General features: G+C 40.2%; 1 protein-coding gene and 1 pseudogene across 2 annotated transcripts in view; both read right to left on the bottom strand.

Moving 5' to 3' along the window:
- Positions 1–17,033, bottom strand: part of SP100 (SP100 nuclear antigen) — a 61,705-nt gene that overhangs the window by 27,794 nt on the left and 16,878 nt on the right. For both annotated transcript variants that reach the window (XM_070422360.1, XM_070422361.1), the window contains exons 4-13: positions 15,330–15,413; positions 13,989–14,051; positions 10,892–11,041; positions 10,361–10,444; positions 6,918–7,043; positions 6,121–6,183; positions 3,482–3,535; positions 2,714–2,806; positions 1,698–1,751; positions 1,027–1,110 (exon numbers count right to left, since the gene is read on the bottom strand). In XM_070422360.1, coding sequence (XP_070278461.1) covers positions 1,027–1,110; positions 1,698–1,751; positions 2,714–2,806; positions 3,482–3,535; positions 6,121–6,183; positions 6,918–7,043; positions 10,361–10,444; positions 10,892–11,041; positions 13,989–14,051; positions 15,330–15,413 — 855 coding nt within the window. The remainder of the gene's footprint in view (positions 1–1,026; positions 1,111–1,697; positions 1,752–2,713; positions 2,807–3,481; positions 3,536–6,120; positions 6,184–6,917; positions 7,044–10,360; positions 10,445–10,891; positions 11,042–13,988; positions 14,052–15,329; positions 15,414–17,033) is intronic.
- Positions 8,918–9,033, bottom strand: LOC139015950 (U2 spliceosomal RNA; annotated as a pseudogene).

Raw genomic sequence — 17,033 nt, 5'->3', positions numbered from 1 at the left:
CTATCAAGATATTAATATATTAATATCTACACCATTATAGGTGGTTATAACAATACATCACACACATATATATGTATATATTTATTTATTGTTGTTTGCTAGAAAAGTTTTCTTATATCAGGCACTGATACATTCTCTTGTGAATATGCCAAGTCCCTTGTACCTCCTCTTTGGACTTTGATCATATTGAAATAGCCCTTATTTTCCTGCCTGTAACATGCAACACTCATCCTTTTTGACCCTTATAATCTTTTACATCAATTTCCTTATCCTAAAGTGGGAATAGAAAGAATTAGCCTGCCTAGCCCTAGCTAGTTTGGCTCAGTGGATAGAGCTTTGGCCCACAGACTGAGGGTTCTGGTTCGATTCCAGTACCTTGGTGTGGGAGGCAACCAATCCGTTTCTCTCTCACATCAGTGTTTCTTTCTGTCTCTTCCTCTCTTTCTAAAAATCAAATGGAAAAGTATCCTCAGGTGAGGATTAACAACAACAAAAGAATTAGCCTGCCTAAGTCTTAAAGATTTTGTGATGATTAAGTAAAATCTCATTTGCCAAAGTACTTTAAAATAACACGATATAATCCAATTACATTGTGATGGAAATCTTTAAAAACTATTCGAAGTTTGAGAGTGGTTGATCCGAAGTTTTATTTCTGTCTATAATTACATAGCAGGGCCAGTTCTTTTTTACCGTTACAAATGATATTAATGTGAACCAATATAATCTAAGATCTTAGTGGGCATCACAGCAGGTATTTAAAAAGATGTTATCATTTTTCTATTTATTTCTTTTAAAACAGCAATGTATAATTATATACATTTAGTCAATAAGACTCATCCTGTTAAACATGAGTTTGTAATAATTTCCTGCCTCCTCCCATTTTCTAAAATGCTGAAAGGGGTTGCCAGGATTAACTGGGTATAAGTTCTTCAAGATGCTCAGAGAAAAATGCATCTGGAAACAGTAGCTTTAATTTCAGATTTCTGACATTCGCAGACCAAGGCTTGGCATCTTAATCTTCGTTACCTGACCCATTTCTGAGGGCTGAACTAGAAGTTTCCTGAGGCTCTTCTCCATTACTCAATTCTGAAGAGTCACCACTGCTGATCCCTGCAGAAAAAAGTAAAATTCCGTAACTGTCCCAGTCTGCGTCTTAGGAACCAACCCAGCATGGGATCCTCAAAAGAAAAACTGGAAAAAGAAAGCTTGTGCAAGAGGGGTAGGAACATTCCTACTGCCAGACCACCCTGTGGCTCCATCTGACATGTTGGTCAAGGTTGCTGCGGGAACCATACCCAAAGTCAGAGACAACTTTGCCATGGAAGGCACTTCCTTTTGTCATCATTTCTTAACCTTCTACTTATCTGTAGATACTTCTACTTCTACTCTGTTTTTTCCAGGGAACCATGAAAGCAAAATTTTTAGAAGTCAGAGCCTCTATCAGTCGGGTCCTCAATGATCGTGTGGAGCAGAGTATCCCTCCACCTCAGAACTACTTTGTCCTTTATTTGAGTGAAGAACATAAACTTGCATTGGTCGTAATGCCATTAAAATTTTATACCAGTTAGCTCAGCCCACCCAATGCAAAATGTATCATGTGTATCACCTAAAATCCTAATAACTTTTTAAAATGATAGGCTGAAGCTTTTGTAGCAAAGAAAGCAATTTGTTACATCAAGAGTTTTGATTGTTCTTACGTCTTTTCTTATTGCTCATCTTCAGAGTAGATTGGTTTCCAATATCTGGGGAATCTAGGAGATAAGGGAAAGCACAACTAGTACTCCATAACGAAAAGAGTTAAATCTTAGGACTCTTCACATTGTAGAAGGCTTTGGAACATAAAGATGGGATGATTTTTATTTTTGTTTCTTCCCATCTAAAGGAAAGAGATCAATACCAAGTGGAGCAAAGACCCACATCCTTTAGCCCATGTGCAAAATTAGTGTTAGAAAACCAACAGAGATCAACTGAAGGACTTGTATGCATGCATATAAGCATAACCAATGGACACGAGACACTGGGGGTTAGGGGAGGCCAGGGGAAGGTCAAAGGGAGGAAAAAAAGGAGACATAAGTAATACTCTTTGTAATACTTTAAGCAATAAAGCAAAATTAAAAAAAAAGAAAACCGACATTTTTTCATAGGCTGGCAGCTAACTAATTTGGCAGTGAATCTGGACTTAGCTGCCATGACTCTATGTAAACTACTTATCACATTTGTAATTTCCCATAATTGTGAAGCTATTTCAAAAAATATCACTCTGTAGGCCAATGTCATATTGGGGGTCATCAGACAAAAGTTATAAATGGGATTTGATGGTAATAACCAGAAGCTGTTCCTTCTGTCGGCAGAGAGCGTGACCAGAGTCCATTGAGGTTTGAACAAATTTATGACAAAACAGAACAGTAGCTGACTGTCCCACTTTCTCTGCTCTGTGCAGAATAGCTGGTGAATATGGGAACATCCCAATGTGATCCACCACACTTGGGGATGATGATTTGTCTGAAAACATGGAATAAGATTCACTGCCATCCAACAAGAGCCATCCTTTTTGGTTAAGCCAGAATTATGTTTCCTCTCTTTGCAGTCTTTATAGTGGCCACATGAGACCAAGGCAGGAATGGGCTCCCTGGGCCTTGGTGTGTGCTCAGAGAAACAGGAACCATGAGCTCAGACTCCTGATGTCCTGGAGCCCAGCAATGGCAGTCCTCACCCTCCTCATCAGGACCACTTCTCACTGTATAACTCCTGATTGCCGGGGGTGTCTCATCTTCACTGGACTCAGAAGACTCTTCATGATTTCTCCCTGAAGAAGAAGCAAATGTCCCTTTGAAGGTCTCAGTGTGTGAAAAGGAGCCTAGAGAGGAAAAACCTGGGAAGCTCTGGAAACCCAGGCTAGAATGACCCTCCCTGAGACCTCCATGACCTGCCTTTTGCATTCATGTGACCTGTAGGTCAGTATTTTATCCCCCTTCTCCCCTGAGCCTGGGACTAAGCTATTTCACCCCAGTGGGCATCTCTGCTTTCTCTTGACCCTCTGTTTTTTTATACTGGATTTGCTTTCTTCTTTTACTTGTCTCTTTATGGATTTGTTGTTGCTTTTTAATCTGTGTTCACATTTATTTTTAGCTCTGCTCCTCTTTCAGGGCTGTCTTGGAATTCTGGTATTGAAGAAGGCAGATCTCCCCATGGCTGCTTTCCAGAATGACTTTGTGAAATAGAGCCCCACCTGCACACCATCTAATCCTCCTAGGAATGTTTACTTGAGAAAAAATTCAAATTCTATTGTGTTTTGAGTCTTTGACTCTTTGTGTTTATATGTTATAGTCATTAGCCTAACTTATACAAAAGTTAAAATCCAAACCAGCTAAAATTAAAGCAAATTTATATTTTACTTTGAAGGACATAAAAAAGTTAGAATGGATATTTTGTAGGAAATACTGTTCATTTATAACTATGAAGAATTTTTATTTACTCTTACCATTTTCCCAAAGTCTTTTCCTGCATGTGGGTGATGTTCTCAAATCCAGGGGCTCTGTAAAGTAGGAGGGAAGAAACAGCTATTTGTGCAACAAAGTCTTACAAATTCTATGATAAGGCACATAGCAGATAGGGTTTATGATAATATTGATGTTGAGATGATCATTTTCCTCTTTTCTTCAACTGAATCAAGTTCTGGTGCCCAGGGTCATAATGCTGGGCTCTCCCTTTGACACTCCATGTGAATTTATAACCAACCCTTACACTTTCTATCTCCAGTTTTCTCATCTATAATGTGGGGATAACTTAGTTAATCTATCTCCCAGTTAAAATATTTGTGAAAACAAAACATATCTTTATTCATAAAAGCCCTGTGAAAAATCACAATGTAAGCCCACCACTTAACTTTCATTTGGGTTTGAGAGTAGTTGGGCTGAAGCTATTTATATGTCAATAATTAAGTAGCAGCACAAATTATTCTTAGAAGACTTTCTAAGTCTAATGACAATATTGTCAACAATTACAGAAATGCTGTGCTTACTATGCTCTGTAGATTATAAAGCATTGGGTAAAGATTACCTATATTATTTCAATTCTTCAGCACTAATAGATATGATAGTGTGTAGTAAAAAAGACAGTCATTTGCTAGTGTATTATTTCTACCTTTTCAATATATCAACTGATTGGGCTCATCTAGTTAAACAACAGTTTATAATGCCTTTTTGCCCTCTTTCATATTCCAAAGGGTCAAAGAAGTTAAAAGCAGAAAATTGTGCCCTAGAAGTAATAGAATCAATGCATATAGAGAATGTCAGAATAAGATTTATTAGGAAATAGAGCTCTGGGTTTAGACTCTGGATATTTTTCATCCAGGAATGCAATCCTAATATTCTTAAATGTGGTGCAATCTCAGGTGCTGAGCAGGTGGCTTCTTGGATCTCTCCTTCCTCATTTGATTCTAAGGAGTCAAGGTTACTGATCAGTGCAAAAAAGAATAGGATTCTTTAGATGTCTCAGTATGTGACCAAGAAACTGGTTCAGCAGGAAATTTTCTAATACAGTGGTCGGCAAACTGTGGCTCCTTGAGTGTAGCTCTTCCACGAAATACCACGTGCGGATGCGCACGTACAGTGTGATTGAAACTTCGTGGCCACACTGAAGGGGCCAAAGAGCCACATGTGGCTTGCGAGCCGCAGTTTGCCGACCACTGCTCTAATACAACTTAAAAAATCTTGAAAGCCCATGTATACCATGGCCTACACACAGCCCCACCTGGTCTGTCCCTCTATGTTACCTGCCTTGTAGTTTAGTGATGCTCCATTCCTTGTCCCTAGAACAGAGACAAGTCACTAGCAAAGAGCCCCTCTGCTCTGTTTGAACCTTACTTTCCTACACCTTTCTCCTGCCTCTTACCCCTTCTCTTGTCATTTCACACTTCCTTTCTTTGTTGTTTCTTTGTGGGGAGAGCTTGGGAATCTTGTGCTAAAGGTAAAGAACTTCCTGTACACCAACTTGAACTGTTTACAAGGCTGAGAAATAATGTTCTCTTGTGTCTGAGACGTAGACCTATATCGAAATGGCCTTTTAGAGCAGTTTGCTTACACTAACACATAAGTTAGAACGCATACTCCCTGAAAACTGAAGTACATTTACATTTTACTTTGATAGATCTAGTGATCAGTGGAATGAACATATTATTTGAAATACTGATCATTTGTAACATCAAGACCAGGTAACATTTTTATTTGTTCTTAGATCTTTTCCTAGTGTGTTTTCCTAAATACTCTCTGAGAAAGTAGGAAGGGAAAACCAATCACCAGTCTGTGTACTAAATAGCTGTAGTTTGTGACCATTTGTGCTGCTCATGGGATTGAGGAAACAACATTTTGTTAACCATTTCGAGCTCTAATTTACAAAGGGAATAACACAGAATCCAGTAGCCTTGTCTTTCCTTTAATTTTCATGAGGCTTTGTAGATGACCCCGAAAGGTTTATGTGATTGCATTTTCTCATTCAGAAACAAGGATAATAGTGTCCTTCCTGCTTAATCCTCAAGGCTGTTATAAAGGAAAAACTAAGACATTATTTGCAAAGGTCCTTTGAAAAATCACTCTATATATCACGAGTTGCTGAAAAACTCTAAAAAACACCACTTTGGGTTTCAGAATACTTTACTTGAAGTATTTATTTCTGCTAACACTAGAGAGCTGGATGAATTACCTTCAGACATGATTCAAAGTTTGTAATCAGATGACAACATGAATGTCCAATTAAGAAATATGAGTTTTCTCTTCTCTATAGAAATTACTGTAGAAATCCAGCACTTTATAGTCATAACAACTAGTTAGTGCTAGCTTATTTCTACTGTACAATCAACATAGAGTACATATGTTGACTATTAGGACCCATCAATAGATGTCATCCTCAAAAAATGTGTATGTATATTTAATAATTAAATATATCTAACTATTTCTTATCTTCCTGCATTTCCCAAAAGGTCAAGGTAAAATGAATGCAGAGAATGGGATTGCAGGATAAACTCGATCCATGGTACAGAATAAATCAGCACTGATGCCTCAGGAAACAGTAGCACTTAATTGAGGTTCCTGCAGCCCAAGCCTTGAGCTCCCACCTCCTTACCAGGCCTCCTTCTTTGTTCCGAGGTAGAGGCTTTGGGGGACTCATCTTCATCACTGCTGATCACTGCACAGAAGAGAAAAACCCCTTAGTGTCTTAGGATGGGGCCAAGGAGCCCATGGACAGAAAACCCCATAACGAGAAGCTAAGTTAACTCAGGTCTCCCTGGTCTGTACCCAAATGTGCGACCTGCAGGTTGCTTCAAGTCCTACCCAGAAGGTGGTGAAATTCATGCACAGAGAGCAGCTTTGCCCATCCTGCAGCACACTTCTTCCCTCTACCCTTACTCTATCTCCTACTTCCATCCTCAGTCTACCTCCAATCCCCACCCTCATTCCACCTCTCTTTCATTCTCATTTTACTTCACCTTCCTCTTGGCTCAGCCCATTTCCCTTAATTATGCCTGTCTTTCTGGGGATATTATCTCTTTATACCTCTTTTTTTCTTCATGCATTTCTTTCTCATTTCCTCTCAGAAGGATCTTGGCTCTGATTATTTTTTTATTTTAAAAAATCTTTTTGTTTTCTCTTTTCTTCATCTCCTACCACCGTACATTACTCTCTTATTTTAGAAATAGTTTCTCAGACATCAATTCTTGTATCTGCAATTTCAGTTTTTTGGCATTTTTTTCCAATTCCTAGGAAACCTCTTCTGCTAAAAATCACTGCTAAGGTGCTGGTTCCCTCTCCTCTGCCTCCTTCCAAGGTCACCTGAATATCCTCGGTGGACCCTGGTGACATGCGCCAGACCCTTACACAGTATCTGGGATTCATATCACACATTCTTTCAGTCAGTCTTACCTATTATGTCAGGTATTTGGGTTTCCTTTTCAACATTTGTATTAAAAAATGGCTTTTCCTTCTTTATATCTACCAGACGTACAGAACAGGAATTTATTTGGATTCCATGGTTGGGTAGTTCTGCTCCTGAACAAAATTATAATAAATGAAGAATTTTATTTGTCTCCCACAAAGGGAGAGAGCACCCTCACTACAATCAACAAGCCCTTCTCCCTATAATTCCACCCTAGGGAAAGTTACCCCCATCCCTCTCCTTTCAGCTGCTCAACTCTGTCTTTCCTTTATGCATCTCTTAACTATCATTGTTTTTTGTTTTTACTCACTCTTCTCATTATTTGATGACGATGATTTTTTATTTGCTTTTTCAAAAATAAGAATAATAATCACTGTAAATATACATGGATAAAAATGGGTAAATCATGTATTTTGAATTATTATAGAGCAGCAGTTCTCAACCTGTGGGTGGTGACCCCTTTGGGGGTTGAATGACCCTTTCACAGGGGTCACCTAAGACCATTGGAAAACACATATATAATTACATATTGTTTTTATGATTAATCACTATGCTTTAATTATGTTCAATTTGTAACAATGAAATTGGGGGTCACCACAACATGAGAATTGTATTAAAGGGTCGAGGCATTAGGAAGGTTGAGAACCACTGTTATAGAGGAAGCATATCTGAGTAACCATAACTTTGGTCAAGTAATAGAAGATTGACAACACCCCAGAAGCCTCTTAGTGATGACTGTTACTAACTGTTCCCACCAATATTTCTTAAGTTAACCATCACTTTGACTTTCAATATCACAGATAATTAAGTTTGTCAGTTCTATATTTTATATAAATTTGTATAAGTGGAACCATGTCTTCTTTATGTCTCTGCTTCTCTGCCATTTAGTTGTGGGGATTTGACTTATTTTTTCAACATTATGTGTGTTAAAGTCATTTGTATTTACATTGCACATTTATTTTCACTGCTGTACAGTATTCCATAATATAAATTATCCATTAAAAAATAAAACCATTTGCCGAAGCCGGTTTGGCTCAGTGGATAGAGCGTCAGCCTGCGGACTGAGAGGTCCCAAGTTCGATTCCGGTCAGGGGCATGTGCCTTGGTTGCAGGCACAACCCCAGTGGGAGATGTGCAGGAGGCAGCTGATCGATGTTTCTCTCTCGTCGATGTTTCTGACTCTCTATCTCTCTCTCTCCCTTCCTCTCTGTAAAAAATCAATAAAATATATTTAAAAAAAAAAAAAAAAAAAAAAAAAAAAAAAAATAAAACCATTAAAAGATTATACCAAACTGTTATCCAAAAGCATGTGTAAAGGCAGAGATTTAGTTGTGAGAGCTTGGCAAATTCAAGTAACTAAAAGGAGTTTTTTTCAATGGGAAGGTGGCATGAAGGAAGGGGGAATATGAAGCTGTGATAGGTGTCCTGTAATCCCCACCGCATGCAGTATTGACCTAATACTGAGGCCCACAAAGTGGTATTGGGTTTTAAACAGTAAAGCCATAAGACCTTGTTTGAATTTTTGAAAGGTCCATTGAGCTGAAGTGTGAAGAATGGATCTGAAAGGAGCAAGATAGGAAAAAGGAGCCCAGCAGGAGACTGTTCCTATACTGAAGTGAGAAGTGAAAGGGGTCTGGATTAGAGTAGTGTGCTGGGTATGGAAAAAATGGAAAGGTTGGAGGATATTTGTAAAAGTTGGAATTGACAGAAGTGGCAAATAAAATCATGGTTGTTTTTTAATCCACTACATTTTGGAACTGTTTGCCACTCAGCAGTAGATAACTGATACAACCTCCAGTAGAGATGTTCATTAGATCTTCCCATCAAGAGCTTCAGGCACTTGATCAAATGAGCATAGGTGACAGATCTGGGCTGGAGTTGTGTGTTTGGAAATCAATAGATCATAAATGGTGACTGAAGTCATGGAAATAATTAGATATCTGGAAAGAGGCCATTTAAAAAATATTTATCTTTTTAATTGAATTCATTGGGGTGACACCATACAACCCCACAAAACACTGTCCTCAGAGAAAGGATGTATCAGATACTAAACTGATAAAAATAGATACTACACCCGATCTAATCAAAAGGCCAAGAAGCAATAGGAGGCCTATTTTTATCTGAGAATGTTCCAGAGCCCTTTTGATCATTGTGGACACCTTAACTTCTCAATGGTATTATGAACAGCCCCTTATGTCCTTTTACCTATGACTGTCTCTCAAATAAAACAATATCTTGATTTGTCTGCTCTCTCTCTTTATTCAGCCATATCTCTGCCAGTTTTTTATTCATTGCTCTTTACTCATTCTTTACATAGTTTCTTTTGTGTCTCCCTCAGTTTTTCTATGTGCTGGCATTCATTTCCTTCTGTGTCTTTCTTTGTTCATATTCTTTTCCTTCACATTTTTATGTCTTTCCCTCAGGGCCCAGCAGGGTCTAAGCAGGGGTGGGCAAACTTTTTGACTCGAGGGCCACAATGGGTTCTTAAACTGGACCGGAGGGCCGGAACAAAAGCATGGATGGAGTGTCTGTGTGAACTAATATAAATTCAAAGTAAACATCATTACATAAAAGGGTACCGTCTTTTTTTTTTTTTTTTTTTTATTCATTTCAAACAGACCGGATCCGGCCCAAGGGCCATAGTTTGCCCATGGCTGGGACTCTAAGGTGATGCAAATGAGGTGCTCAGGACACAAGAAGGTGCTGAGTGAGATCCCCTTTATCTGTCACCTCGGGTTTCTCTTGCCTCATTCTAGACCTGGCGCTGCTATCCCCTAGCTGATTTTTAAGTTCCTACATTCTCTGTTTGGTTCCTGCTTTCTTCCATTCTATCCCTGGGTTTTAATTGGTAATGGGACCTGTGTGTGCCTCTTCTGTATCAATTTTGTCTTTCCATATATTTTCCTCATCTCAAGCATTCAAATCATCACCAAAGTTGTCCCCTGTGATTTTGTGCACTGCATAAAATCCCTCCACCTGCCACTTCATTCTAAAGGTCCTTCACCTGGGCTTCCTTAGTTGAAGATCTAACCAGCAACATTACCCATGACTTCCATGTTTCTGTTATAAATTCTAAAAGTGAAGTGCAGCTTATTTCTTTTCACCAACTCCACAACACGGCACTGGTTGGATTCCATGTCAATTTATGTGAACTCTTATCTTACTCTTTTACACCCAGTCCACCTTCTCCATAGTTTCTCTCTTTGCATTTTCCTCCAGGGATGACCCTTTATCAAAGAGCTGAGTTCTCTTTCACCCTGGCCTTTTCCACCTGTTAAAAACAGCTAGAGGCTGTGCACAAGGCTGTGTGTCTTGTGTGGTGTTTAGGTGGTTGGGGGAGATGGCTACTATGGGACAACAAAGGAAAGCTTCTGCTCTCATAGAAAAGCAAAGATATACTTAGATCAATGGTAAGGTAGGTAATAATTACTTTCTTCATCAGAGGGCAATGGGCTGGGCATCTCTAGTCTTGCATTTCCATTATTTTCTTGGATGGGTACTTGTTCATAGGACTCTGAAATAAAAAAAGACAACAGCTGAGGTCCCACAGAGCCTTACTCTGCCTATTACCATTTTGTTGCCCCTTACTGGCTTCTCTTTTTTTCTCCTGTTCCTACTTAGAGCCTGACTGCATATATTGCCACTTTCACTCAGTGAAAGTGTTTGTGTTTTGTTGATTCCACGGTAAATCTCTCCTTGACTTATTTTGACTTTTGTTTCTGTCTATCTTCCCCAGTGAGGCTCTGTAGCTCTTCTGTTGTCTCTTATCTTAGTATTTCTCTTTTTCTCCAGATCTCTCCTATCAATATATCAGGATCCATTTCTGCACTCTATGTGTCTGTGTGATTTCCCTCTTTTTGTTAATGAATGTCTCCTTGAGTCTTACCTTACTTCATTCTCTGCCACCAGCAAATGTCCCTTGGCCTCTCCACATTCATCAAACCCAGTCATTCAGGCTTACCTGCTGACTCAGTCTCTTGCGCACATTGTTCATTCTCTTGTTGGCTTTCTAGTGCATCATTATCGTTACTTGTTGTAACTGTTTCATTCACATTTATCTGTCCTCTTTCACGATGGTGCTCTGACAGTCCATTTTCAGGTGGGGATGTACCTAAACCATGTTTTGATTAATAGATATTTTATTTTCTTTGAGCATCAATCAGGGTCCAACAGGAAAATATAAAGCTCTCTAAGCCTTTGGAGTAGAGGGAATTTAATCCAGGGGGTTAGTTATACATCCTGTGGAAGAGCTGGCAATTCCAAATTGAAGAATAGTCAACAGGAAGCTATGGGAGGGACCAAGGGTGAGCTCATGTGTCAAGTCACCGGGTAGGTAGAAGCTGGACTATGGCTGGCCTGCTTGGTGGGAGGTAGAGTCATGGGAGATGCAGCTATCGAGAGAATTGCTGCCCAAGACAGTGATAGGGAAATACCATGCTTCTCCCTTGCTTCCACTCTCCACTCCCTTGCTGGTGTCTCCCAGTTTAGGAAACCAGCAGGAAGATGTAGCAAGAGACCTAGCAAGCAAGGCTGCAGGGGTCTGTGGCCAGAGATAGAGGGCAGAGCAGAGCAGAAGCCCATAAGGAATGAATCCCTGAGTAAACCACCCACGACCAGTGCACCCTCTTCCCTATAGTGAGCCTCCTTGGTTCATTATTGATTCCATTGACCCATCTCACTCTGTTCCTACTAACCTCAATAGTTGTATGATTTGGTAAATATTTTTTTCAGTGCAGTTTGAATTTTTTCATTTAGTGCTATTTTCTAAGCAAAGTTATTTATGGAAAGTATGATTTAAAAATAATTCCCCTAATTTTAATACAGAATGTGAATCCTGGTGCATTTTAATGCCACATCTACAGTTCCTTAGAGCCTCCTCCTGGGGTGATAAGCATGAGACACAGCCCTTCCCTCACCTGTGCATATCACAGTCAACCATCCCTGCTTATTGTGCATCATTTGGGTTGTAGGTTGAAATCCCTCTCTTTATTTTTATTTAAAAATTTAAGAAATTTTAAAATTTATCTTTGAAATTTGAATTTCCTCTCTTTATACTAGTATACATTGTTCCCAATCATTATGATGCTCTGGGATTTTATTTTCAAGCAGGTTTGCTCTCAGACCACATTGGGAGTCATAATGTCATTGCATCCTCCCCCCCCCCCCCCCGCCCACACACACACAAACGCACACATGCGCACATGCACACACACAAGAATCGCTTCCTTGCTCATTACTCCTCACAATTCTTTCCTTTCACCCTTCCTATTCCCACCAGCAGGACTGGTGGCTACATGGCTAACATTGATTCATATACTTTAAAAGATATTTTTAAATTAAACTTTTTGAGTAAATGATTTGCTAAAAGTATAACTATGCTTTCAAAAATAACTCTGAGAAGTTTTTCTTTTATAAAAATTTATTGCTAATTTAAATATTCTTTCTTAAATAACACTTCCCACTGGAAGCTACATTGCAATGCCTTCCATAGTGAATTTTCCTGAATCTCCTCCCTGTCACTCATTTCCAAAGGAGAGTCATGCAACAAACACATGATTCTTCTTATAGACTAGTGTGCTCTAGGGTACAGAATCTGAGGCCCTCAATTTATTTTCTGGGGCCTGAGGTTGGTATTACTGTTATCACTGCTTTTCCAAATATCCCAGTTTACTGTAGTAGTTAAAAGCTTAGACTCTGGCACTAGATACAAATAATAATGATCATTAAACATAGTGATATTAACACATGCTTGGAACACTGATGAGGTACCAGGCATGATTGTGAATACTTTACATCACATAACTTGTTTAAAATCCATCACCCTGTGAAGTAGGTACTGTTATCACCTCCATTTTAAAAATGATGAAACTAAGGGACAAAGAGGGAAAGCCACTTCCCAAGGGCACAGGGCAGAATTTAAAGCCAGCCATGGGTCAACAGAGTTTCTGTTCTGACATCACCCTAAGGCGAGGTCTATCCCTAGTCTCAGTGGCTGAACTTGCACAAATAGCCAAAGTCTCAGTTCATTCTTTGTTCTCTGAAAAATGTGGTTGATACACCATCATTGTATTTTTTAAATCCTCACCTGAGGACATGTTCATTGATTTTAGAGAAAAAAAGCGGGGGGGGGGGGGAGAGAGAGAGAGAGAGAGAGAGAGAGAGAGAGAGAGAGAGAGAGAAAGAGAAAGAAAGAAATTGGTTGCCTCCTGTATGTGCCCCAATTGGGAACTGAACCGGCAACCTAGGTATGTGCCCTGCCAGGGAATTGAACCCTCGACCTTTCCATGTACAGGATGATGTTCCAACCAACTGAGTCACACTGGCCAGGGTGTTATACCATCATTTTAAGTGTTTGAGAAGATTAAATAAAATATTGCCTATATCACTATAAGAGATATTGTGACTGATTAGAAAATTAACTCTTTTTGATTAATACCTTAAATTTATAATATTTTAAATAATTCAATACCATTATTAAGAGTGTTATAGATTAAGGGATGGTCAAGAGTTGTAAACAGTGGCTATTGATTGCTAAATTACCAAAGTATTTTTTTGGAGGCTGGTCAGGTGTTTGGAGGGCAGATCCAGGCCTGCTGCTCCAGAGATGATGGGAGAGGGTTTGCTCGGGAGGCACATGGCGTCCATGGTAAGGGACACAACTGGTAAGAGACCCTGGCCCAGGAGGAACACACTTATTACCCCTACCCCACCACCCTTGTTACAGTGCTGGCCACAGCTGGATGTGATGTCAAAGCAAGGCTGCAGCCAGATTCAAGCAAGACAGAAGCAGAAAACTGTGAAGCCAGGTGCATGGGCAATAGGTCCAGGCCCAGGTTGTCAGGAGCTGGCAGCAAGTGCATTTAAGGAATAAGGAAGGAGTGACCCTCCCAGGCAACCAGGAAAATGAGGACTCTGTTATCTAAATCCTTGGATAAATTGCAGAAGCCAAGATGGACAATTTTGGGTGATCATTACTAAAAGGAAGCAGCCCTCCCACCATAGCACCTGCCAGATGGGACCAGAACTGCAAAGGGTCACAGAAGTCAACAGGAACCGACCATTGTAATTCGAGGGATGTGAGCAGATCCAGGTCAGGCTTTGATATGAGTTTTCACCAGTGCCTGGGGTGAAAAATGAGAAGTTTATTTCAGAAATGTCATTTTCCCCTAATTCCCCTTTAATCGTTATAAAGTAGGACTTGAGGATGCCCTCCCCCCAGGTATCAATACAGAGCCCATCTGGACCTGGAGGATTCCACCCCACTCTTAGAGTCAGACCCAAGTACCCCCTTTGGACTGAAAGTGCCTTGGCCAGTCCATCTCACTAAGTATTTTCCATGAGCACCTTAGGTGACTGGCAATGGCTTTTCATGGCACCCATGGCCATAGTGAACCTGTTTTTGTTCCCACAGCTGCCCCTGACTGGTGGCCTTGCTGTAGTTCCTACAAAGTCCTGGTGCTTCATTGCACTCCTCTTTGCACCATACCCTCCCTCCCCATGTCTGTTTCTCTGTCTTGTTGGCCTTTTCATGAGGTTCAGTGTCTGATTCTCCTGTACTCCTTCCAGCTCCTGGTATTCTTCTTTCTGTGTTTCTCTCTGCATATATTTCCTATTTTTGTTTCATGCTTCTGGCTTTTCCATGAGATTATCTGGGTGTGTGCAGGGTTAAGATTGCTTGGGTTCATCTTGCTCATTTGACCCCAGTCCAACTACACATACAACCTGCCAACTACACACAGATTTTAGTCTCCTAATTGCAGAAAGAGTACATACATAATATTAACTTCTAATGGCAGCTGGGAGCACTAAGTCCACAACTGTCAGAGTAAATATTCAATAAGTGAGCTCTTAGTAATATTGTTGTCTTATTGTGTCCTTTACCCCTTTCTTCTGTCTTTCATTTCCCCTCCTTCTTCTTCTCTCAAAATATGCACGTTTCCTCTCTTCTCTCTATTACTGCCCATCTCCTTGAATATTCCTGCTCTTGAACAGCATCCCCCACATTTGAATCAGTCCCTTCTTCTGTCATTATCAAGGATCTCCTCTGTGATGTTGACTTGGTGTCCATAGTTCCTAACCCTATATAGCTTCACACTGATCTTCTCCTACAGGATCTCTCTAAATCACAATTACTTCCAGGTTAGCATTGTCTATAAATCTGGTTTCCTGACATATTGGGTTCCTGTTCCTTTGTCTTGTTTATTGAGCCAAGGGTATCTTGTCATAGCTCCTTCTCCTGGATCAGTCTCTGGTAAGATGCTCATAAAAACAGTGCTCCCTGCCTTCTCCATGCTCCTCAACAGTTCTTCTCTGATTCCCAAATTCCATCAGGACTCAGGGCCCATCTCCCGTTCTCCTTTCCACTTTAGACGAGAATCAGCTTTTATGTTTGCAATCACCTTGTTCAAGACTTAGTTGGGTGTTAGGGTTCTCCACACTCTCTTCTCCATCATTTTCTTGGAAACAAATTTTCTCACGGATTGCTGAGAAGATGGAGAGAAAAGATACTTAGAGATTTCCATCAGAGACCAGGGACATCATCTCAAATTTACATGTTTAAGAATTTCTAACCCTTGGGTCACTCAGAGCTCATTGGGTCCCCATCCTCATGGTAAAGTTCTCCATCATTGCTGGGACAGAAAAAAGAACCCCCAACAAACAACTATTTATATTTTGCACACAGAAAGTAGCCACTCAAATGTCAGTATAAAGGAATTGTGAAAACATAGTAAAAAAAATCATATGGTTGGGAAAGAGAATATCAAAATAAATACTGGAAGTTAAGTGTGTTTTCTGAACTGTTCCAAGTATAATGAAGACACAGAAGGGTTTCTCAGTAGAAGGACTAGGATCCTAGAGAGATCCTTGTGATGAAGATAAAGCCCAACAGCTTTAAAGATGAGCCTGGAGAAGAGTAGGGTTGGATTTAATTGGGTCAGGGAGGATAAGTTTTTCCCAAAGAGATAGACCAGAGGACACTGGTGGAATTAGACAGACCTCCTGGGGGATTCATTTCAGAAATAAGGAAAGGACACTGAACCTGCAAGCAGGGAATGAATATTTCAGCACTGGAGGATGCCTCTAGATTGTTGGACCAAGGACACAGGAGGCTGCAGTGAGGAGGGACAGCATTAACCTAGGGCCTCTGCATGTAGATGACACAATAAATGTAAGGAGGAAGTACATAAAGCAAGAAGTCTGGGTGTGAGTGTCTATGGGGAGACCATGGAGGATGAGGCACTGTGGAAGGACATGAAGGCTACCCTAGGCTGATAATGGGAGCTCCTATTGGGACCATGCCCATTGGTTGGTAGATGAACAAGACTGTGGGAACCACGGATGCTTTGTCATTCCAGGACATAGCTATAAATCCAGAAAAAATCAAGTGGAAGATAGGAGGAGAAAATAGGGCTTAAAGCCAGAAATGGTGAAAGTAACCTATGGTCAGGTGTTCTGATGAGGGTTCGAGCGGATCTTTGAATGGATGAATGTGGGGTCCAGGCAGCAGGAGAGTGTCACACCTCAAACTACAACCTTTAGCTTCTTGAACTTTGTGTTGTTGACCTGTAGCTACATGGGCAACAGAATATGGGAGATGGAAGCTGCAGCCTCCCTCAGAGGTAGGTGGGCAGCTGCGGGTGTACATGTGGCTCACCCCAGAATGGGGAGCCCTAGAAACTGAGGCATGTGATTTAGGTGAGAGGCCCTGGGGAGTGAAGTTCCCGAACTCCATGGAGGAGATCAGAGACCCTAAGATGTAGGTAGTAAAGGTAACTGCCATTCCCGTCTTACCCATGTCTTGGGACATCCTGGTTACAAATATAATATTGACTTGAAATTTGTGACTAGGTATTTGACTTCCTTTATCCCTTTTTCTGATTAAATGACTTGCTGTAAAAACAACTTTGTTCTTCATTACATAAGACTGCTATTGATACAATTCAATAAGCCACATGCTTTATACCTACTTTAAAGTATTTCCTTGTTTACAAACCTCTTAGTATCTCCTTATTGCCTACTTATAACTTCAAATTGCTTAGCCTTATATACTAAACTTTGTAAAATCATCTTCAAACTTATCTCTCTTGAATTAGCTCCCACAG

This window comes from Myotis yumanensis, unplaced genomic scaffold (genome assembly GCF_028538775.1).
Source record: "Myotis yumanensis isolate MYYU_CA2020_CCGP unplaced genomic scaffold, mMyoYum1.0.hap1 SCAF_8, whole genome shotgun sequence".
In the NCBI taxonomy this organism is placed as follows: Eukaryota; Metazoa; Chordata; class Mammalia; order Chiroptera; family Vespertilionidae; genus Myotis; species Myotis yumanensis.
The sequence above is the reverse complement of the archived record's forward strand: the minus strand, read 5'-3'. Positions and strand labels throughout refer to the sequence as shown.